The 22,744-nt window shown below is 48.2% G+C and overlaps 1 protein-coding gene across 1 annotated transcript in view; it reads right to left on the bottom strand.

Annotated features, from left to right (window-relative positions):
- The window catches only part of GATB (glutamyl-tRNA amidotransferase subunit B), a 76,551-nt gene that overhangs the window by 3,942 nt on the left and 49,865 nt on the right, over positions 1–22,744 (bottom strand). Inside the window, exons 10-11 of the mRNA XM_007456999.1 lie at positions 11,421–11,554; positions 4,214–4,292 (exon numbers count right to left, since the gene is read on the bottom strand). Coding sequence (XP_007457061.1) covers positions 4,214–4,292; positions 11,421–11,554 — 213 coding nt within the window. The remainder of the gene's footprint in view (positions 1–4,213; positions 4,293–11,420; positions 11,555–22,744) is intronic.

Below are 22,744 nucleotides of genomic sequence, written 5' to 3'. Positions count from 1 at the left end.
GCGGCATAAATCCTCAGCTTTTGCCTGTGTTTAATCACCACCCTGGGACGTGCTATCGAAGTGCAATTGTTTCTGGCCAGGCGTGCACCTCCCAGGCCTGCTGCTGCTCACCCAAGACAGACCACATCACAAGGGGGTCCTGGCACAGGGCTGGTCATCTGGGTTAATAAATGGCCACCGGGGTAGGGAGTACTGCAAGCTGGGGACCCCTGATCACACCCCGACCACCGAAGCCAGCTCTGACGCATGGGGCGGAAACTCAGGCTTCAGTTCCTGGTGACCGAGCACACGCCCTCCTAACTACTACCCAACCATTTCTCTAGCTAAAGCTATTTTTAAAGAATCTGGAGGGAAGGACAAAAGGAGAGCACACAGGCTCCTGGCCTGTCCCTGCCTGTTTGGGGCTTCCAGGGTCAGAGGGTGGCGGAAAGACCTGTTCCAGGGAGAGGGCAGGGAGGGAGCGGTGACAGACAGAGAGGGGGCCCCTCTGGGCAAAGGCAAGTATCGTGAAAGGTCATTCTTCTAGAAAGGCACAGACGTCAATCTAGGCCCTTAAGAGAAGCAGGGCACAGGAAAATGTGCAAAGAACTGATGCACTAAAACGGAGAAAAAGACATCAAATCATTCATAAGTTTTACTGCACGACGTAACATTTTCTACATTAAAAGGTTTTTGGTGATTTCTGTTTAAAGTAGACCCCAAAGTAGACAAGAGGAAATTGCTTAAATGGCACACTCGCATGTTAAAATTCGACTTCCATCTCTCTGGAATTCCAGTCCAGCCTGGTCCCACAGGAAGCACTAGAGGGACAATCCCTGGGAGACGGTGGACCGTCTGCACCTACTCCAGGCTCACACAGAGGAGACACGTAGGCATCTGGGGTGATTTCCCCTGGGGCCTGGCTGGCCAGCAGTCTGGACAACGCCCGGGGCCTCCCTGTCCCCAGAGGCTCAGGACCCTGGCATGCTAGCTGCAAGGGTGTTGTGATTCTGCAGGTGGGAGTCTGGTGTGCCCTGTCCTTGGCGAGGGGAGGAGACGGGGGCTACCTCATTAGACAGAACCGGATCCTGTGAGAGGAGCCCGGGTGCTTTTGTCTACAGTTACCAGGAGTTTGCTCATGGTGATAAATAATCTTTGAGTTTCTGTTTCTGAAAGACAGGGCTGCCTCATGGCAGCAACCTCTTAACTCCCCTGGGGCCCAGGGAGCTGAGGGGATGAGGTTTGTAAACCTCAGAAGCACTGTTGGGACACCTAGGGGGAAGGTGCAGTGAAATGTGTCAGGGATGAAAATAATGGACAATCATGGAAGGGAGAGCCGGATGGCAAGAGGTGGATTAATAATAAATTAGACGTAAAGTGGGAGAGTCTCTGGAGTTCAGAACGTTCTCAGGGCAGGATGACTCATTCTGCGTTCTGTCATCCTTAGGAGTCATTTTCTCAGTCAACTTTCTTTCTCATCTCCTGGTTATTCAGTCACTAGTAGGACCTCTTCCAGTTTTGTCAGAGGAAACACCAGTAACCAGTGGAACCAGAGTCGTTCTGCTTCACAGGGTTTCTAAAACCTAAGGTCTACTTGGATCCCTCTGTCAAATTCAGTAAAAAATAATTATAACACATTTATGTGTTACATTTTACAGTAGACTCTAAAAATAAAAAAGACGCTCAATGTAATTAGTCCTCAGGGAAATGCAAATCAATCCACCATGAGCTACGACTTTATACCTACTAGGATGGCTACAATCAAAAAGCAGGACAATTACAAGGGCTGGCGGGGATGTGGAGAAATTGGAACCCTCACACACTGCTGATGGTTCTGTAAAATGGTGCAGCCCATTTGGAAAACAGTCCGGCAGGTCCTCAAAATGTTAAACATACAATTACCACCCAGAGATTCCATTCCTATAGGTACAGCCCCAAGAAATTTGAAAACATATGCGCCAACAAAACCCTGTACATATATGTTCACAGCAGCATTATTCATAAGAGCCAAAGACAGGAACAACACAAGTGTCCACTTACTGATGAATGGTAGACAAAATGTGGTTCTGTCCACACGATGGGATATTCTTTAGTCATAAAAAGGCATGAAGTACTGACACAACATAGATGGACTTTGAAAACATGACACTAGGTGAAAGAAGCCAGACACAAAAGGCCACATATCATATGAGTCCATTTATCTTAAATGTCCAGACTAGGCCAATCCATAGAGACAGACAGTAGGTTAGCAGTTGCCTAGGGTAAAAGGGGTTAATGGGGCGAAACTGCTAATTGCATGCAGGGTTATGTTTTTGCGGTGATGAAAATGTTCTGGAATTAGACAGTGGTGATGGTTATAACCTTGTGACTATACTAAAAACCAATGAACTGTACACTTCTTAAAAAAATAAAACTAAAAAACAGTACACTAAAACCTCTTATTTGCAAAAGCCTTATTTTTCTAACCTCCTGTCTGCCCAGCGCACAATCCATCCTGCTAACTGTATGTGTGCACAGGAAGCTGCCTGGGATGATGCTCACCCAATATATATATATATATTTTAAAATTTTTTAAATTTTTTGGCCACGCCGTGCAGCATGTGGAATCTTAGTTCCCCGAGCAGGGATTGAACCCGTACCCCGTGCAATGGAAGCGTGGAGTCTTAACCACTGGACGGCCAGGGAAGTCCCGTTCACCCAGTATTAATGGTAGTTATTTCAAGGTGGTAGAATTGGAAAATCTTTATATTTTTCAGCATTACTTAAGTTGTTACAATGAACAAATACCGTTTTTTTTTCCACCAGAAGATCAGTGATTTTTTAAAAAAACAGAAAACAAGGTAGAAAAATTAAAAAGCAAATCCCCTAAGGCAATGGTGTATCAGGGAGATGGCCTCATGGGACACACAGTCAGATTTTTATTTTGGTTCTGTGATTGCCTTACAGAAGCCAGGACTCACCCTACCTCCTTTAAACACGCTGGAAGCAGACAGAATCCAAAAACGTCTCCATCTGTATCTGAACCCAGCTGTCAGCATCCCCCGGCAGTTCTAGTCTCTCCCCTCTGAACCTAACATATTATCTGCACTAGGTTTTCTTTGCTGGGGCAGAAGGAGTAGGAAGGGGAAGGATTTTTTCCTCTTTGGTTTGAAATGCAACAATTCATTTGCTCTTATGTGTATATACAGTTTCTTTCTGCCCTCTGGCCATCTAATCATTCTGCTACTGCTGAGCACTCTCATAAACATTTGTATTCCTCTGACATCCAGGCAACCAAAACCCTTTCCTAAATGTGGCGCCGTCCCTATACTTGACAGCCTCACTTGGTGGTGGGTAAACAGAGCCTTTATTAGTTCCTATCCCCAGTTTCACAGCACAGAGCTGGGTGTATGCTCCATGGTGCCTCGTAATTAGCCCAAAGCAGCCGCTTTTCCAAAGCCTCACTATGTAACCTGCCACTACTGAGGACACGTATAAATATTAAATGCCAAAGGCACCATTAAAATAACATTAAGTTACTGGCTGAAGAACTGACAGCTGTGATATCTCAAGTCGGGATCAGGCGGCCGCCTTGGTGTTCTTTATCTTTCTGGGCGCTTATTTGTAAGTGTTTTCTGAGTTCCAGGGACCTTGCACCCATCTGAGACTGTCAGGTGGGGCTGGAGATGAGGCGGAAGGCCGCCTTTGATGAGGATGCTATTTTTCTGGGGTTTCACACACTGGGCCTGTATGTAAAATTTGATCTACTAAGTGGGAGGCAGTCTGTCTGGCCTCACCCTTCTTGCTGGAAGACTGACTTTCAGGGGCAACCACGTGACAAGACAAAGGAGCCTCTGGTACTGGGTGGGAGGCTGCAGAGGATGGGAGAGGGAGGACAAGGGCCAGGGAGCAGTGTCGGCCACACAGGGTACGGGGGAAGCGCACAGGCCGAAGCCCCCGGGAGCTTCAGGGCCCACCTTTCACGTAAACAAATGTTTGGGAAACATTCCAGGCAAAGCCAAACAACTACGCCGTCTGGTTAGCAAAGATGAGAAGCAAATTACCTACGTCATACATAGTACTGGCTTTATTTCATTTGCTAAATAAAATGTTTCTACCTCTCAGTATAAAAATAGCACTTAGAAGCATTTAATACTTCAAAGATGAAACGCACTTAGTGATGGCATTTGAGTTTCACATAAAACATGTACGGGGCTGGCAGGGTGGTTGGACCCTTTGGGAGGTGGGGACATACCTGTTTAGCTGCGGATGAAGAGATGGCTTTCCTGTCCAGCAGGTCAAGCAGCTCAGCCAGGGCAGAGGGTGTGACAGGACTAGCAGCCCCAAAAAGGAGAGAAGAAACATGTACATTTCACTCTGTCGGTGTATGCATTTATGGTTATTTAAAATCAAAGCACGTGATTTTGTAGGTTTGAATAATTAAATCTACACCCAGGAATAAAAGTAACAGGCCAGTTAGGCTCTATGTTATTTAGTTATTTTGTACTTTAGAACATATTTTTGTGACCAGTGTGGTTTTTCTTTATTTTACTACCCAACAATAACCGCAGTTTGGCAGAAGTTGTAGTGACAGACAACTGCTCAGTTTAATTAGTCAAAAAAAGGAGGTGGCTGCAAAATTCATGAACCATGACGAGAAGAGAAAAAAACCAAAACCCAGTAATTAAATATTTTCGACTGAAAGATCAGCCTAAAAATTACTTCAAACAAAACAGCTAACAAGGCCAGTTTTCGAGTGTTTTTGTGCAAATATAAATTCTTTTTAATCGTAAGAACTTGTCTTTTAGGGACGCAGTGACGCCATGTCGTGAGCCATCCTCATGGGCATCCACAAACTGCTCTCTCCCGCAGGCTCTCAACAGCTTCTCCCAGAAGGGCCTGGAATTCATTACGCCTACACTTCTAGGAAGGGACTTATTTGCCAAGATCCCATGATATAAAAGGACGAGAGGCAACCAAAGGCGTAAAGTGTCAATAATTGACATTCTGGGGTGAGGGGGGCGGTGAGTGCCTAGGATTAGTGGAAAAGACTGAATCACAGACTGTTTCTTTTAAAATGCACGGTTTTGCTACTTTTAAACACATGCAGCAACTAGGCTAATGAAACGCTGTCTGTCTGAGGTCACGAGGGGATCAGTTTTAAATAGACTGGAACGACTTATAAATAGCACGTTAGTGTGTCTGTGTAAACGAAAGCCTCTGGAACGTTTAACACTACTTGAAAACACGTTCTGTTTAAGTCTCAGTTCCCATCACTCACTATTAATTTCTTTGTTAAGCTCCTAGATAGTAAAAAGGAAACTACCGCTTAGCCCCTACGCCAATTTCCCGGAATTCCAGGCCAACCGAGTGCAAGTGCACCAGGTCTGACTCAGGTGCAGTGAAACCTCACAGGGCTGTTCACGTGAGGCAGCTGACACACAGAGGTGGCCCACTGTCCTGCAAGTGTCTGCTTATCATGAAGTATGGATAAAAGATCATTCCAAGAGGATATTAGGTTTGCAGAGCGTCTGGACCACCCTGATTAAATCTCAGCAGGACGAGAGGCAGAAGGCTGGGAAATCAGACACCCTTTCTCTAACTTCCCACCCTATTGACAAGTAATAAAGAATCCAGGTTGTTAAACAAAAAAATTCGGGTTTCTTGGATGTTCTACGATCCTAGTAAACATAAAGGCCAATTAGAGTGTAGACTGTGTGTAGGACCTGTAATAAGCACTGAGGTTGAACTAGATTTCTCAAGCCTGCAAACGAAAGGGTCCCCACTCCCACATGAGCTGATGATAAAGGGATGTGAGGAAAGAGAAGGACAGAAATAGAGTACAGCATGACTAAAAATACTTTGCCTTTCATCCAATGACCTTCATTCACCATGAAATATCTCCACTGACTTGGGATTTCTCAATCGCCCTTTTGTACCCACAGTGCTCGACACATAGTGGGTCAGCAGTATCTGTGTCACAGACTCCTTCCCCGCAACAGGGATGGCTGGGACACTGTGTCTACTAATTCCAGCTGTGCCAGGGCTCACCTCCAGTAAGACGATGACAAAGATCAGGACCTGTCACCCTGGCCTTGAAATGCCCCCCTCATCAGGTTAAATAAATAAATCGACCTATTTGGAACAGAATGGCAGCAGAAGCACAAGCTACTGATTGGCTGCTGTCAGATCACACTGGTTTCTGGGCCGTGGGTGTGTCTCCACTAAAGAAGAGCCCGACGTGGAAGGCTAGTCTCCCATCCCCAGCCCGGCGCATCTGCAGACGAGGGGAAATGGCATCTCTCAAGCCTTCCAACTTCACCCAGTCCCCTAGAGCTCTTATGGGATCACGACTCCATCTCCAGCCTGGATTCTGGAAGCAGACACCCTGACACCTCCACAGCCACCCCCATTCCTGTGAAATGTGCCGCCTGTCGCAACCCCCGAGCTCATTTTAGGCCCAAGCTCATGGGACACAGAGGCTCGCGGAGAAAGACAGGGAGACATGGACACCTAGGTGGCTGCTCAGCAATCCTTCTGTTCATCTCGCTAACGTCCCAGCGCCCCTGCCTGGCACTCCCATCCATGCTGCTGTTCTAGAGCGTCTCCTTCCCACGCCCCTTCTCAGCACGGACCCTCACCTCCCGCATCATAAGGTCACCCGCTGATGGAAGCCTCAGAATTTTCTAGGGTGTCCGCCTCCTCCTCTTCCATCAGACAGCCCCCTGGACCCATGCTCTTGCCTGCATCCCCTGCCACTGCTACGCATCCTACTCGGATGCCGGGTTCCTCCCTCCTGCGGCTTTAACCCCACACCTTCACGAGTGCTCAGATCTGCCCTGTCTTGACAGTGCCTCCAAGTGATCTTGCAGTCACTTGCTTCTGCCTGACCTTATTATTATCATTAATTTTTTTTTTTTTTTTTTTTTTACCAATGAAGAGCATCAGTGGCTTCTCTGCCTGCCCTTGTTGTTTGGATCCCAACCCTATCCCTCTGCAGATGCTGTTCTTTTAAAATCACCTCCCCTCACTAGTTACCAAAAATAATAGCTTCCCACCCTGCTGCACCCCCTGAGAAAACCCCTTCTCCCTGGGCCTCCTAGTCTCTTTCCCCTCCTTGACTGCCCTCGTCCACCTCCTCCCACTGGCCAGGAGTGGCCTGGGCTCCTGTCTCCCCACACATGTTCCAAGCCAGGGGTCGGCAAACTTCTGGAAAGCGCCAGAGAGCAAATATTTAAGGCTCCGTGGGACACACCTGGTCTCGGTCATGTAGTCTTCTTTGTTTTGGTTTCTAAATATACGAGGTAATAATCATCCTTAGCTCACAGGCTGTATACAAACAGGCCTGCGGCTGTGACCTCTAACAGGCTCCCACCTCCTACATCCCATTCTTGGACGCTGCCCCGCATATCACGCTGCCGGACTAATCCTCCTGTCAGCCTCAGCCCCTTCTCAGCTCAAAGGCCTTCCCTGGTTTCCTAGTGCCTCAGGAGCTGCTGCCCGCAGCTGACCCGGAAGTTCAGGCCCTCGGCTGGAGTGAACAACTGGACAGCTGCACCTGCCTGGTATTACCAGGAAACACTTGGTCAGGGAATCAGTAACTTCCACTTTCCTAACTAAATCAAACCTGGTATGAATAGTTATGAGTTATTAACCAAAAAAGCAATATGCTCAAAATAATGAAAAAGCCAAGTTCAACAAGCACTTTTCTGGCCAGACCCTTTAAACACCAGTCTTCTGAGAGCTCTTTAAAGATGAACGCTCACTTGCAAAATCACTTCCTGACAACGTGATCTCTGGAGTGTCCCTTGCCTGGTGTCATCATGAGACTACTGCTAGCTTTGCAGCTACTGCCCTTCTAGGCTTTGGAAACGTTAGCCCAGCTGCCGAGGTTGCTCACTGGTTAATGTTTGCTCCAAGGTGAGGCTGGTATATGCAGCCCAGGCAATGGTTGTCTGAACTGTGTAGACTGTGAGAGCTGCTACACTGAGCTTGCTTCCTGTTCAGTTCCTGTTCTACATAAACTCTAGCACAGAACTGCTGCTTAGCTTCCTCCTTACTTGACTTTGGAATAACCAAGCACACTTTTATTTAGAGTTTGGTGCCCCTGGAGTTCTTTTTTCTTTTTTTGATAAATTTATTCATTTTATTCATTTATTTTTGGCTGTGTTGAGTCTTTGTTGCTGCGCACGGGCTTTCTCTAGTTGCGGCGAGCGGGGGCTACTCTTCGTTGCGGTGAGTGGGTTTCTCAGTGCGGTGGCTTCTCTTGGTGCGGAGCACAGGCTCTAGGCACACGGGCTTCAGTAGTTGTGGCTCGCAGGCTCTAGAGCGCAGGCTCAGTAGTTGTGACGCACGGGCTTAGTTGCTCTGCAGCATGTGGGATCTTCCCGGACCTGGGCTCGAACCCGTGTCCCTTGCATTGGCAGGCGGATTCTTAACCACTGCGCAACCAGGTGAAGCCCCCTTGGAGTTCTTAAGACTCTAGTGCTTACGAATTGTTTGGATAAATACCAGAGGCTCCAAGTTCCCTTGACAGGCTAACTTATCAATCTCAGCTCCTGTAGAAGCTCCTAAAATGGTTGTTAGCAAACCCCTCATGTCACAGATCAACATACAGAGAAACTGGTCTGGAAGTCGGGGGGCTGGCTTCCGGTCTGAGCAGTTGTGCACCTTACCTCTCGGGGCCTGGAGTTCCTCCTCTGCTAAATGAAAGAGCTGAACCAGAGGTAGCTCAGGTCTCTGCTGAGACTGAAATTCAGTGACTCTAGCAATCAGTCAGCAACATGGAAAACGCTTTTTAAAGCTAAGAGTTAGATCTCATCCCAAAGCTCCAACCACTCCTTCCCCGGAGCCTTTCAGGTGAACGTGGTCTCGTCCCTCTCTGCTTGCACCGCACTGTGAGTAGTTCTAAACAAGAAGCACCCCATTCTGCCTTGAGGTAAAAGCGTTAGTGCGCAAGTCCAGTCCTCCCCAGGACACAGAGCTTCTTAAGGGCCGGGCCAGGGTCCTGCTTGGCTCTCCACGAGCTCCACACAGAGGGTGCTCTACAGCCAGTGCCGGATTCACGGCTCAACTCCTGCGACTTTCCACACCCTCCATGTTCCGGCTCGACCCCGATCATATGGTCAACTGTACTTTTCTGCCATTTTCCACCCTCTGCTCCTCCCAGCTATGCTCCCCTCGCTCCCCAAAGCTGCTGCTTCTTCGCCATCCCCACGCCCTGGTTCCCCACAGATGTCACCGGGAGCCTCCTTCACCAAGACCTCTCCAGAGCCATTCAGGCTCTGGTACAGCTATACCTCCTCCATCAACTCTGCCTGAATGGGCTCGGGCTTTTCAGTGTGAAGACTGAAGTTTCTGAGTAGAGAGGTCAAACCGGAGAGGACAGGAAGGAAAGACAAACAGGCAACAGGTGCCATGGGAGTTTGGGGATCTGGGGGCGGGGGGCATCGTTTTGGTGCCTCACATACCAGCACGGAATAGAGAAGGAAATGGACACTAAGGGCCCATGGGCGCCGTGTGTTTTCCTCTCAAAAACCCTTGGAGGCAGGCACTATCACCGTCATTTACAGTGACGGCACTGAGGGTGACTCATCCAAGGTCACGGCTGGTAATAAGCCACGTGAGGAGGTGAAACAGAGCCACATGGCCACGCTGGTACCTGTGCAAACACACTGCAAGCAAAAGGCCGAACATGAAGCCAGCATTGCACAGGGGTAACTTCTCTGAACAGATGACTCTTTGGACTCACATATCAGTTAGCACATGCCTGTCTCCCCGGCTCTGCTTCCCCATATGGCCGTGGGCACTGCTGCAGCAACGACGCTCCCCAAGAACAGCTTGGCCTCCCGCAGGGCCCCTGCAGGGCCCTGCCACCTGCCTGTGTGTCCCTGATGAACACCCACTTTTAAACCTGCTGCCCGTTCTCTCCTTCCTCACACTCTCCTTTTCTCTGGCTCCTATGACACCCATGGTCCTGATTCTGTCCCTCCTTCCCTGCCCATGCTCCTTGGGTGGTCCAGGGAATCTCAGGCCCGGTCACACGGTATCCTCCCCGACAGCTCTCACCTGCTCCAACGGCTTCCAGTACCGTCTACACATTGCTGAGTCCGCGATCCACTTATACTGGGCCGTGCACTGCCTTCCCCGACATGCCACGCTTGGGCTCCCCTCGAGCCACGTGCACACGCTGCTCTCCACGCCTGGAGCGCGTGCCGGACTTGACCTGCTGGGCCCTGCTCACCCTTCACTCAGCAGGGAGCTCAGCTCTTCTCTCCCCCTTCTCAGGGCACCCAACTCGCTGCTTTGTAAGGACCATGGGGACCGCGTCTGTCTTGTGGACCGGCTTTCCCCACGCTCAGCACAGAACTTAGCATAGGGCAGAGTCTCAATTAACAGGTGCTGAGTTTTGAACAAGTGAGAACTCTCGGATTTACACTCCCAGACGCCTGCCAGCAGATGTAGGCCCATTTATCTGACTGCCTATCAGTCACCCCACGAGGGGGACGTCTGTCCCACAGGCAACTCAAACCCTGCATGTCCAAAGGGAACATGGCATCCTCCCCACCCGTCCCCCTTCCTTTACCTCCCACCAGGTTGGAAGTCTCCACTCCATCTCGCCCCAAGCCCACACGAAGGAGGTGGAGTCATGTGGGGTTGAGATCATTGTCCGCACCTTGGTCCACCACACTCGGGCCCAGGCACGGGGCGTTTCGCATGGGCGCTCCTGTAAGAGGTACCCAACTGGGCTTCCCACCTCGGCTCCATCTTCCATCCCATCCCCCCAGAGGGAAACTGGAGTGAACGTGTGCTCTCAGGCCTTTGACAGCTGCCGACAAAGGCGTGTGAAGCCTCCCAGGTGGCCTTGCCCATCCCTGCAGCTCCCCTGCTCCCTCCCGAGCACCCTGGAGCTTCTGGGCCTCCTGAGCCCACCACGCCTCTTGTCTCTGAGTGTCGCACAATTGCATCTATGGTCCAGAATGCTCGGAACCCTCCCTCCACTTGGCCACTCCTCAGGGCTTGGTCTCTAAGGGAAACTCGCTCTCCCTCCTGAGGGAGAGCTTGGTTGACGCCCCAGCCTCGGTGCAGGTCCCCTTTCTGTGCATTCATGGTGGCCTGAAGACACCTGTGGTGTAACGGGATCGTACTGAGCTGACTGTCTGCTTTCTTACAGTCTGGATGCCCTGCAGGTAGGAAACTCCTCATTTACTCATCTGTAGGCCCCCAGCCCAGCACAGTACAAAGGACAGCGTGGATGGTCAGAGATCGGAACAAATGAGCTTTCAGATGTGAAGAGGATGGCGGACAGCTTTAGACTCTGACATGCACAGGGGATGTCTGTGTCTCGTCAGGAGATCCTGAGGGGGAAGAAGGAGGGCAGAACACCAGCCCTGCCCTGTGTCAACTGCTTCTGCACACAGAGCTCACCAGAAAGGAGGATGCGCCCCCCAGACCCCACTCACCTCTCACTGACAGCAAGGTTCTCTTGCTTTAAAAAGCCCAGAAAAGTGTTGAGGACCCAACTAGTCACTTTTTTTGGCTCTGCCCTAGTTTCCTTTATCACATTTTGGAAGAACTCCAGTAGGCCAACTTCATTCTATAAAGAAAAAGAAAATGATATACAGCCTCCCGAAAATGAAAGATCAGCATTCTGAAACTGTCACCCTCTGCATCCCTGAGACATCTACTGGTACCTCCCCAAACACAGAGATGTCACCAGAAGATTCTGATCACTTTCAGTAAACGGCAAGTATTCTACTACCTGTACTACTGTCACCATGCATGTATACAGCATTCTGTCAAAGGAATGAATATACTGCAGACAGCCTGGACTTTGTGGACCAGAGGACGATGAAACCCGACATCCCCTAAACTCATTCGCCCTCTCAGTGTCAGCCATGGGTACCCTACCCTACAATGCTTATCCTTGAGCAGCATGTCTAGCCTGAGTTTACCGTCCTCTTTCCAGGCCTGTCTTCTCCTGTAAGTCCTAGCGATGGCTAGAAAAAGAAGGTAAGAAAAGCAGCAGACCAAGAAGGGACAAACAGAATATTCTACTTCTGAAAAATCAAAAGTGGATCGTAACTGTACTCATCTTCACATCATCCCCAGAGGGGACAGAAGTGGTTTTCACATGTTTTCAAAATGAGTAGGAACACAGGCACGTGACCCACTTAGACCACGTGATGGGTGGAGGGTGGTGCCAAGCCTCTGAGCCTAGCGAGGCCCAGCTGATCCTGGCTCTCAATGCGCTCTGTGAAAACAATCACCTGGGTTGGCTCATCAAGGAGACGTGCTTGAAGAAGCCCCTACTGTTCCTCCCACTCTGGACCGCCAACTCTGTGAGTCAGGGGCCACACTGCCCGTTCTCTCTGTGACTAGAGCTACGTCAGTGCTGGGTCATGGCAGCTGCCTGGTTAGCATCGATGGGTGAATCAACGTCTCCCATAGCCTTGTGGTTTCTTAAAAAAAAATCACATGTGAACACTCACCCTTTATCATACCATGTTCACCTTTAAATATTGGAATTGCCACAATTATGCCTGAGAGTAATCCCCAAGGCACTCATTGAATTATACACTACATTGCCTGCACAGATGGATTTGGCAAAACCAAGAAATTTGGCTAAGCCCACCCCTTGTTTTTCAATGAGGAAAATAAAAACACGTTCCACCCACATCTGGGAGGCTGAAGTTTCCAAATGCATTTTAAATAGTAGGTTTCCCCTACCTGCTGAAATTCAAATCAAACCACACTTTCCTTAAAATATTCCTTTTCAACTTTATACTGCAGGTAAGGCTCTCACCCTCGCCCCTTTCAGAGAACCTTCATTAACCAAAAGAACATTCTGGAAAAATACGATACTGGGAAGAAGCGAGACACTAACAGAAGTGCTCTCAATGTTTCGTTATTGTAGATGCTGTAATATACACACAGGCACACAGCTGCTAAAATAGAAATTCTGTAAAAAAACAAAAACAAAAACAAACTACGTGCCCTTCATAAACAGTTGCATTCTCTGGTGACAAGCCTACTGAATCATCCCATAATCATCTCCTGAATCTCTTTTCAAGCTGATGGTATTATTCTGCTCATGCTAAACCTGGGCAAAGGCCACCTCAGCAGCCAAAGCTTGACTACAGATAAAGGCAAATCCAGGCAGCATGAAGAGAAAGTTCTGTTTAACTTATGGAAAAGTATTCAAACTTCCACAATGGCACACAAACCACTGGAGAGAGAGAAAATCGGCTACCGGCCCAAATCAGATAAGCGGGATTCCCTTTGTTCTAACCCAGAGAGGCTGGCCTGCTGGTGAAAAGAGCTGTCAGGAGGAGGACTCTGCTTTGCCGAGGAAAGGTTTTCTAAATCCACCTAGAAATACTGAACTCACAGGCCTGGCTGAATTGCTGGGACGTGATGAATATCTATTCCTCTACCCTTGGGTGGTTTTTTTGTTGGATGGATAACATGGCAAGTCAGATTTCTGTTTGTCTTTTCGTGTCAGTGCTGTGAGTCAGCCTCTCCGAGCTGGAGCTGTGCTTCACTGGGGGATATGTGGGTTCAGTACACAGTCTGCGGTGGATGGGAAAGTCTGCGATCGTGACAGGGCGAGTTGTGGGCAGCGGGGCTGCAGGAGGTTGAGCTGCCCCCGCCCGGAGAATGACAGATGTATGCAAAGTCACACATGGGCTGCCCGCTCAGGCTCTTTACATCAGAAGCCCGCTTACCAAGAAAAAAACATACAGCATTCTAGGTAAGGCCTTCTTTGTTTTTCTGTGAGATTGGCAAATGCTAATAAGCTTGGCACAGATCTCAGAAGTCCCTGTGAACATGGCCGCGCAGCCATCTGGTTTTCTCGGGAAAACAATGGACCAGTTAATTCCCTTACATGAAAACCATATTATGAGCAATGCAGGGGAATTCCCTGGCAGTCCAGCGGTTAGGACTCTGCACTTTCACTGCCAAGGGCACGGGTTCAATCCCTAGTTGAGGAACTAAGATCCCACAAGCTGCGTGGTGCAGCCAAAAAAAAAAAAGAGCAACGCAGAAAGGCCACTGCATTAGGGAACCCTTAACATCCTTCTGAGAGGCAACAAGCCAGCACTAATCTATCCCACATCAGACAGAGCTGAACCTTCAGCTACACAGGGCGTTAAGTCTCCCGGCCGACTATGTCTCAAACTGTTCCTTCAAGAGATAGCCCAGTGGCATGGACAATTGGTCCTGGCTTTTGTGTAACACCAGACACTCTTTACAGCTCTGCGACTAACTGGGAAGCATCCTTTTCACATTTTAATCAAATTTCCCAAAGCATCCCATGACACCCAGAGCCAATGCCAGGCTAGCCTCTTGGATACAGACACGAACTCTCCACTGCCAGTGGGTATGTCCGCTGGTCACTGCTGGGGTGAAGCAAGGCAGAGGGGTCACCTTCCCTTCCCTGCTGCTTTGGGAAGGAACCTGACCCACACCTGCATCGGGCCCTAAAGCCAGGTGCCCCGCAGCCGACTTTTTCGGCCTACCTTCAGAGATGACCAAATGCCAGAAGACTATCTTGCTGCAAGAGGATACGAAGGCTGATTTCTCAACTGCCATTCCTGTCCTAAGTCACACACCCTGGGAATTTGACGATAGGACAGGATGAGGCTGGACTATATTTAGGAGAATGAAACCCGATAGAGACAGTTGCCCGGTGGTAGACTTGGTGAAGAAAAAAGCCACAGAGCACACATTATGGGACAGCTGGTTTTGTGGCAGGGAGTGACCCGTCAGCTATGGGAACCCTGGCTTTATTGCCTGAATACCTGCTACACGGGGATCAGCGGCCAGCCCTGCGGGGAAGGGGTGGGGACGGCACGTGGCCACTGCTGCTGCTGCTGCTGTTAATAGTAGTTTCAACAGCAACAATAACAGGTGCTTTCTCTATATTAACTCATCCAGTGCCAACACCGACTCTGTGGACGAGGTACTAGTGGAATTCTCTTTTACAGGTGGGGATGCTCTGAGCACTGACTTGCTTGAGGTCCCATGGCGAGAAAACAGTAGAGCTGGGACTCTGCAGCCTGTGCTCACACCCTCTGGGTTCCGCTGCCGCTGACGAAGGACAGTCACATCCCCGCCCTCCTGGGGACTGAAACTGAGCACCCGCCAGGGCCGGGCACAACACGAGGCAACTTGCCCATCCAAAGAATGCACTTCCCCACCACTTGCATTAGTTTGAGAGCTGCCAGCTGTTGAAAGGTTCTTAACATATTAAAAATGTAGCAAAGGCCCTCAGCAATTAGCTTAGAAATTAGGAGGAGAAAATGGTGAGTTCAAGTGCTGCCATTGCCAAGGTACACCTAGACCACGTGGTGCTCTCCGCTGCGGCTGACACACACCAGTTCCCAGGTCGGGGGGGTGGGGGGAGGAACGGTGGCACCCCCCATACAGGGCTTCCGGGGGGACAGGAGGGTGGACGGAACACCCCCGGATCCTCTCTCCTGCGTCCCTCCACACCCCTCCCCAGAGAACTCAGGGAGCGCGCCTGCATGGGTGCTGCCTGATTCTGCAGCATCCCTGACACTGCAAAACAAACCCTGTTGTCACTCACATAGTTTCGGCGTCAAGCACATGGTATTTCATCGCACTCTGGCTCCTCCGATGCGGGTGACTCACGTATGAGGTTATACCTAACTGGGCAGGTCGTGCTGTGAGGGGGCGTGGCTGACAGCTCGGGGAACCCCGTACCTGCAACTGAGTGACAGCAGCTCCGCCTGGGCTGCGCTCGCAGGAGCCAGGAGGAGTCTCCCTAAGGAGGGAGGTACCCACAGGGGCCGCACCACAGGAAGAGGGCCCGGCATCTGCAGGTCGACGGGAGCTCTGTGCTTCCCCATCACTCCTGTGAGTCTAATCCTTCTTACAAGGTGAGAAAAAAAAGAACTCGGACCCAACAACTTGTGAAACATGGCCCTGAAGATAACATCACTGCTAGTGTTGGGGTGGAAATGGAAATTAGGTGATAGGAGGCCCCTACGAGGGACGGCCATGGGAGGGACTGGGACTTGCAGTGGGGCGGGAGGCGGGGTCTACGCTGTGAACGGAGGCTCCCTCTGCTTTTCACAGAAACAAGGAGGGGCTGTGGAAATCCTTCAGTGAGAGAGAAGGGGAAAAAAAAGACTCATCCAGAGGATTCGCCAGTGGGGAAAACAAAAGGTAGTTAATTGGTGGTGTGAGGCTGGCACAGGAAACATCACTCTCCACCGAGTGTGTGGAGGAAGCTGGAATCCTGAACCATCACTGCCACTTTCAAGCAGCTCTGAAACTGACTCAAAACACCAAGGGTATGCTCTTTAGTCTGACTCAAGGAATACATGATTAGATGGGTTTACAGTCCTATTCTGGTCCCCACAATTTCCACCTCTGGGTCATGTTCCCAGAGAGCTTGGGAGCCCCTAAAATCTGAGCGAAACTCCGGTTCCATCAATTTCACTTGTGCTCTGTTCCCAGCAAAGCCGGGAAGCACACACCTCTGAGTTGGACTCCGGGAGCGTTCTCACTGACCCCTGGCTTAGACGCATGGAAATGAGTCTACATTATCTGTGATGCATTCACTCCAGGAGAGACGTTGAGAGAAACCAATTTGAGAGGAGGACTTTCCCTTGGACAATCAAAATCCAAATAATTCAGGTAATAAAAGTTGACAGCAGACAGGCATAATCAAAGACTGCGAGAATCGGACACAAAGAGGATGTTGTCAAGAAATCAATTCTGATGGTAATCACACTTCAGTGAGCCTAAAACCACTGCTGTCAAAATGGTCCCGACACGGACGAAACCTGTGTTACTCAGCTGAAGCTTTCTGTTAACTGTCCCCAAAAGGAAACCTGTCTACTGTATAGAGAGGAAATGAGGCTTCGGGATGGGCTGGGGACAGAGCCCCTGAGAGTCCCCAAGGCTGGCGCTCAGGACTGCACCCCGCAGTGGGCAGGTGCCTGGGCCCAGAGGAGACTCACCTCAGAAAGCCCCTTGCCACTTGCACCTGAAGTGAATGAACTGTGGGTTTTGCGGGAGTCAAGTTAGAAGATGCACCTTTTGATTCGACTTGACCAGAATAAAACATGGGTTATTTTTTCGGTGCATAGACTAACTGTGAAAGTACCCTTAAGCTGACGAGCACTGGGGGCAATTTTATAAAATGAACAGTAAAATCGATTTTGAAAAGTGCGTGAAGCTGAAATATGGTGAGCGATGGTGTTGACCAAATGGATTTTCCTTCAGCTATGGTTACACGGTGAGTCCTTTGCTACTCAATAAGTCTGGGCGGTTAAAAGCAGTCAATAAGGTTCAGTTGCTTTTCTAACTATTAGCTTTAAAGTAGTATTACCTATGGGATATACAGATACCTATCATGGGAAATTATTTTATAGGCAATTCATCCAGACAGAAAACCAGGCCATTTCAAGGTAACGAGAGACCCAGAGCAAAACTCTTGGAAAACAATCCATTCGACAACCAACCATCACCATGATATCCTTTCTGTTTCTTTGTTCCTCGGAGACATCTTACTCTTTTTCATGATGTCAGAAACAAAAGATTATGATTTTAAATGGGGAATAACCAGCTGGGCAAATGAATTTGTTCAAATAAGACCACATATCTTGAGGCTGCATACAAAGACGGACAGACACATAGCAGCAGAAGTCACTGACTCGGAGGGTAATCACATCTCCCTCCAGTCTCACAGAAGCCATGCTGGATTTTTCCTAAAATTCTGCCCTGCGTGGCTCCTGATGTGTTAGCAGCTGTCTGGTGCTCTTTTACCCTGGCAGCATGTTCTTGGGAGTCTGGTCAACTGTATGTAGATTTTTTAGATTCCGTGAAGATGCTGCTGTGCCTGTCACCTTTTGGGTAAGTGACTTGTTCCCCTCCTCTTTCCTCTGGGGAGGGAACAGCTTTAGGTACCTTCTCAGAGTCCTCCCAGCTGCTCAATGCCAGAGGTGAGATCTGGACTCAAGAGTGTCTGTCTCAGGACTTCCTAGCAGTCCAGTGGTTAGGACTTTGCCTTCCAATGCAGGGGGTGCAGGTTGAATCCCTGGTCAGGGAGCTAAGATCCCACGTGCCTCGGGGCCAAAAACCCAAAACATAAAGCAGAGGCAATACTGTAACAAATTCAATAAAGACTTTAAAAATGGTCCATATCAAAAAAAAAAATCTTGAAAAAAAAAGAGTGTCTGTCTCTACTTGTGTTGCCAAGGGGGAGGGGGGAGTGGGGGAGGGACGGAATTGGAGTTTGGGATTAGCAGATGCCAAGTATTACATACAGACTGGATGGATAACAAGGGCCTACTGTATAGCACAGGGAGCTATATTCAATGTCCTGGGATAAACCATAATGGAAAAGAATATAAAAAAGAATGGACATACGTGTATAACTGAGTCAGTACAGCAGAAATTAACACAACATTGTAAATCAACTATGTGTCAGGAAAAAAAAAAAAAAGAGCCTCTGTCTCTTAGTCAGTGTGTTAACCCACTGCCCTGCAGGGCTCCTCAGAATTAAACACAACACAGAAAAGATAAAGCTCTTACGTCTGACAACAGCATAGGGCACTGTGGTGAGTACAGTGGGCTCTCAAGAAACACTGAATTGAGGCTGCTATGTCATTCCTCCACTAAACCTCCCATGACAGATGACACTGAAATCTGTCCACTGAATTCATACACAACCAGCCACCCTGTGAGCTCAGATACATTCTTACCAAGTGCATGACACAAGGAACTGGGCAAAATCATCCCACAAAACCTACAAACCCCACACACTATGTGGAGGCCCTTCTCAATGATTCCGTCAGAAGGGGCCAAGTACCTAAGGCAGAAAGTCTAAGAAACAAAATAAATAAAACTGCAGAGAATAGCTTACATTTCTTTCCTCTGACTTAAATTTTCTACCTGGAAAATGAATAAAATTTCTGCTTTTCATTCGAGTTGACTGATTTTCACTAAATTTATGTTTATTTATAGGGCAGGCTGGTATCTTAAAAACCTAGAGGGGTGGGCAAAAGTTTTAAATAGACTGATTTCTATGGCTCCGTTTCATGAAGCATCAGTGGGGCTGGATAAAGCATTAATATCCACAAAAGTAAACATTCTGTCTTCTCTGTTAGGTGAGTGAAAACAGCAATGAACTTGAAACATTATTTCCACTTGGCCTTGTGGCACATTGTATGTGTCAGCAGGCAGAAGCGCTTGCAAGTAAAGAGTCTGGGCCCTGAAGTCAGCTCCCTCACAGGCGTGACGAAGTCGCTCAGTGTCTTACACTCAACCACTCAACCACAGAGGTGATGTTTCCTCACCGGGAAAATGGGGCGATGGATGGTACCTACAGCAGGGGGTGCTGGGAGGATGGATTAGAAAGTGGTCTGCTGTGAACCGCAGAACCTGCTGTTAGCCAACAGCCTCGACTCTGCGCTACCTATCAAGCCAATGACAACAATTCGTTTGCGTTCCGAGTCCAGCAAAGCAAGGTTTAGGAAGAGATGCCCCCAAAGAAAACACCTGGGATTATCTACTAGAAAAACGTACCTGCATATAACCTTGACTGTTCTCATAATTAAACCTGGATACACTGACTCAGAGAAGAACTTGCTGTGCTTCCGCTACTAGAATCTCTCACTTTTCAAAATCCTAATGCTGTGATCTCAGCTTCCGTATGTCCATTCCATAATCCTTACAAATGAGGTCAGAAATCAAGGGAGTCTGACACAAGATAGGGAGGAAAGGTTAGCTCACTAGGCTGGAGTTTCAGGTGGGACATGATACTTTTCATGAGGCCAGAGGAAGAAACAGTCATACAGGTTACCTGTTGGGAGGGGATTATCAGACGGGTTTAAGAGATGAAACCAGAATGCAGATATTTAATGTCCTAAAGAAACCAGTTCAGAAAACAAGAGTCAGAGAGACCAAGGGACCTGAGGCTGGTCACGGCACGTAGTGAGCTTAAGGCGGAAACCCCAGGCTTCTCCCCTGGAGCTCAAGGACACAGGTATCACCCTGCGATTTGCTGGGCTGTCAAAAGGATGGTTTATGTATCTGACCTTTGGAAACAGGGATGCTTTATCAGGAACGCTGCTTCTCCCAGGACTTTCATGAGTATTGTGACAGTACCCTATTCATCCACTTACCTGTCCATCTGTTCACTGATGCCTACTGTGTGCCAGACTTTGTGGTGAATGCTAAGATAGACCTATATTAGAGTTTTGTAAATGCCAAGGAGAAATGATCAATACACAATTCAGCACTCACCACACAGTAGGATGACAAGATAAATTAAAGACTAGAGTTGTACAACACAGGAAAGATAGCCAATATTTTATAGCAACTATAAATGGAGTACAACCTTGAAAAACTGTGAATCACTATATTGTACACACCTGTAACATATAATATTGTATATCAACTATACTTCAATTAAAAAAAAATTAAAGACTAGAGTTAAGTTCTGAAGTTTTTTTTAATCATTTGTGGGTAAGGCCCGTGCGGGGTGGGTATGTGCTTAATGTTTAATTTAATAAGTGACCCAAAGGCAGGAGCGTGGACTCGGAGCTCTGCAGAGCAGACCTCCAGCACGGCTACTGATTTAATGAATACTCCTGGGCACTCTTTAAATTGAAAGAGTTCATCAGATTTGTGCATCTGCCCTTCTCAGCAATCTGTTGTGTTTCTGAGGAAGGGAGGAAAAAACGTGAACAGACCATTTTCGGGTATGTTATGAGTAACTCAGCTTCCAGTGATTATCAAGTCATCAAGGGCTCAGAATGCCTAATTTCAGGAAAAAAAAATTGCCTGAATCATCCTCTTTCCAATCCTACTAAGTTCTCTTCTCAACAGTCTTGAAAATTTCAAGTACTAGCCATTGAAAGAAAAAGAAAAAAACGAAATGAGTCACCTACTACATTATCTGCAAGCTATAAAAATAAGCATATTTTTAGTATATCAAAAAAAAATAAGTCCCTATAAAACTGGCTCAAAAACCACCTCCTTCTTGAGAGTTTTCCCCTCTGTTCCATCAAGGTAATCACTACCTCCTCTGGGCTCCCAGCCTACATCACACATCTATCTACTGCAGTCTGCCCTGGGGGCTGGTTAGTTGTAGTGTCATCTGTACATATTCCTGGAGAGCAAACAAACAAAAAAGAGAGTCCCTGTCCCTGTCTCAGTACCTGCTACATAGGAGATGCTAGTAAAAGTGCTGTACTGAAGAGATCAAAAATAAGTTTCCCTAAACAGGGCCTTTAAACTATGAAAACAGAGAATCACTCACTTGCCACCCTCAGCAATCATCTATCCAAGACCTCCTAGGCTGTGGCACTTGAAGGTCATGGGGGCAGAGCCTGAGACACAGACACAAGTGTGAATGTGTCTCTGCCTCAGAGAACTTGCTGGCGGTGAGGGTACTATCCCTGGGGCTGAGAAGCCTCGGTCTGTGTCCTCCCATCCCTTATTTAATTTGGCAAATCCGTTATGAAACGCAGGACTGGAATTTAGCATTTAGTATTGAGTCTGAAGTTTATTTCAAGTGGGCTGGAAAGTCAAGATGGTGGGGAAGATCTGTAAGACTAAAACTCAGGTTTGTTAAATCAACTGAGGAACAGGCCATGACTTGCCAGAGGTTTCAGGTTAAGAGGTGCTCTGAACAAGAAGTTCACTAACTGATTCCTACAAAGAGTTGGCAGTCAGCACTGCTGATGTGCTAATCTGCACCAAGTAACGGAGCAGAGCGAGAGGATGAAACTGTCCTCGCCCTCAAGGCACTGAACGAAAAACACTAACAAAGAATTAAAATACAGTGACATAATCGCCTCAGAGGTGTGAATGAGATACAACAGCAGCCCATGGGAGGTGGTGAGCAACTCTGCCTAAAGCAAGAGAAAATAACCCATCATGTCTAATCACTGGTGGTGAAAGAGGGTTCATGTGCATCTCGTACAGAACACCTATTAACTGGAAAGCCTGTTAGGATTCGTGTGTTTTTCCAAGGTCGATCTAACAAAACTGAGTTTTGTATACTCTCTGGATACTTTTCAAATGAGCTGATCTATGGATGATAAAGAGAGACTCATGCATTCAACAAGCATTCGCTCGCCTACCTTGTACCAGAAATGGCCAGGTTTTGTTATTGAAGTGTATACATACGTATACGAATATGAATATTCTAACATCCCTACATAGTTATTATCGGTCAATTACAATGCAAAGCCCAGAGTTTCCAGGGATTCTGTGCTCCACACGATGAGTGTGGCAGACACCTCATCCCCGAGAAATGCAGCAGAGAAACTTTCCACATCCTCCCTGACAGACAAGCAGAAGACAGCTGTGACGAAATGCCACTCTCACAGACGCTGTGTCACTTTAATGTTGCCGTGACAAAGGAAACCGCAAAGCCCAACAGCCCTGGAAAGGATGGAAAATCCCTGAGCACATCTCCATGGTGTCAGATTCTTAACAGCCCCTTCAGATGCATCCTCCAAGGACCAATACTTTAAGTCAGATTTTTCAGCATTTCATGTGGAATAAATGTTTCTTCTACAACTGGTAAAACAACTGGCTGGCTTTTTGAGAACCCCACTTCCTGCCAGACTCTGTCATGGTTCAATACTGCCAGACATCTAGAAAGCCTATATATTGATTTCCTTTTGTCCTGCAGACGCAAGGGAGAACACTCATCCATAACATTTGGACTGTCTTCAAGAAGCCTCCACAGGGCTTCCCTGGTGGCGCAGTGCTTGAGAGTCCGCCTGCCGATGCA

Source organism: Lipotes vexillifer, unplaced genomic scaffold (genome assembly GCF_000442215.2).
Source record: "Lipotes vexillifer unplaced genomic scaffold, Lipotes_vexillifer_v1.1 scaffold2539, whole genome shotgun sequence".
NCBI classification, from domain to species: domain Eukaryota; kingdom Metazoa; phylum Chordata; class Mammalia; order Artiodactyla; family Lipotidae; genus Lipotes; species Lipotes vexillifer.
This window is presented reverse-complemented; position numbering and strand designations above follow the sequence as displayed.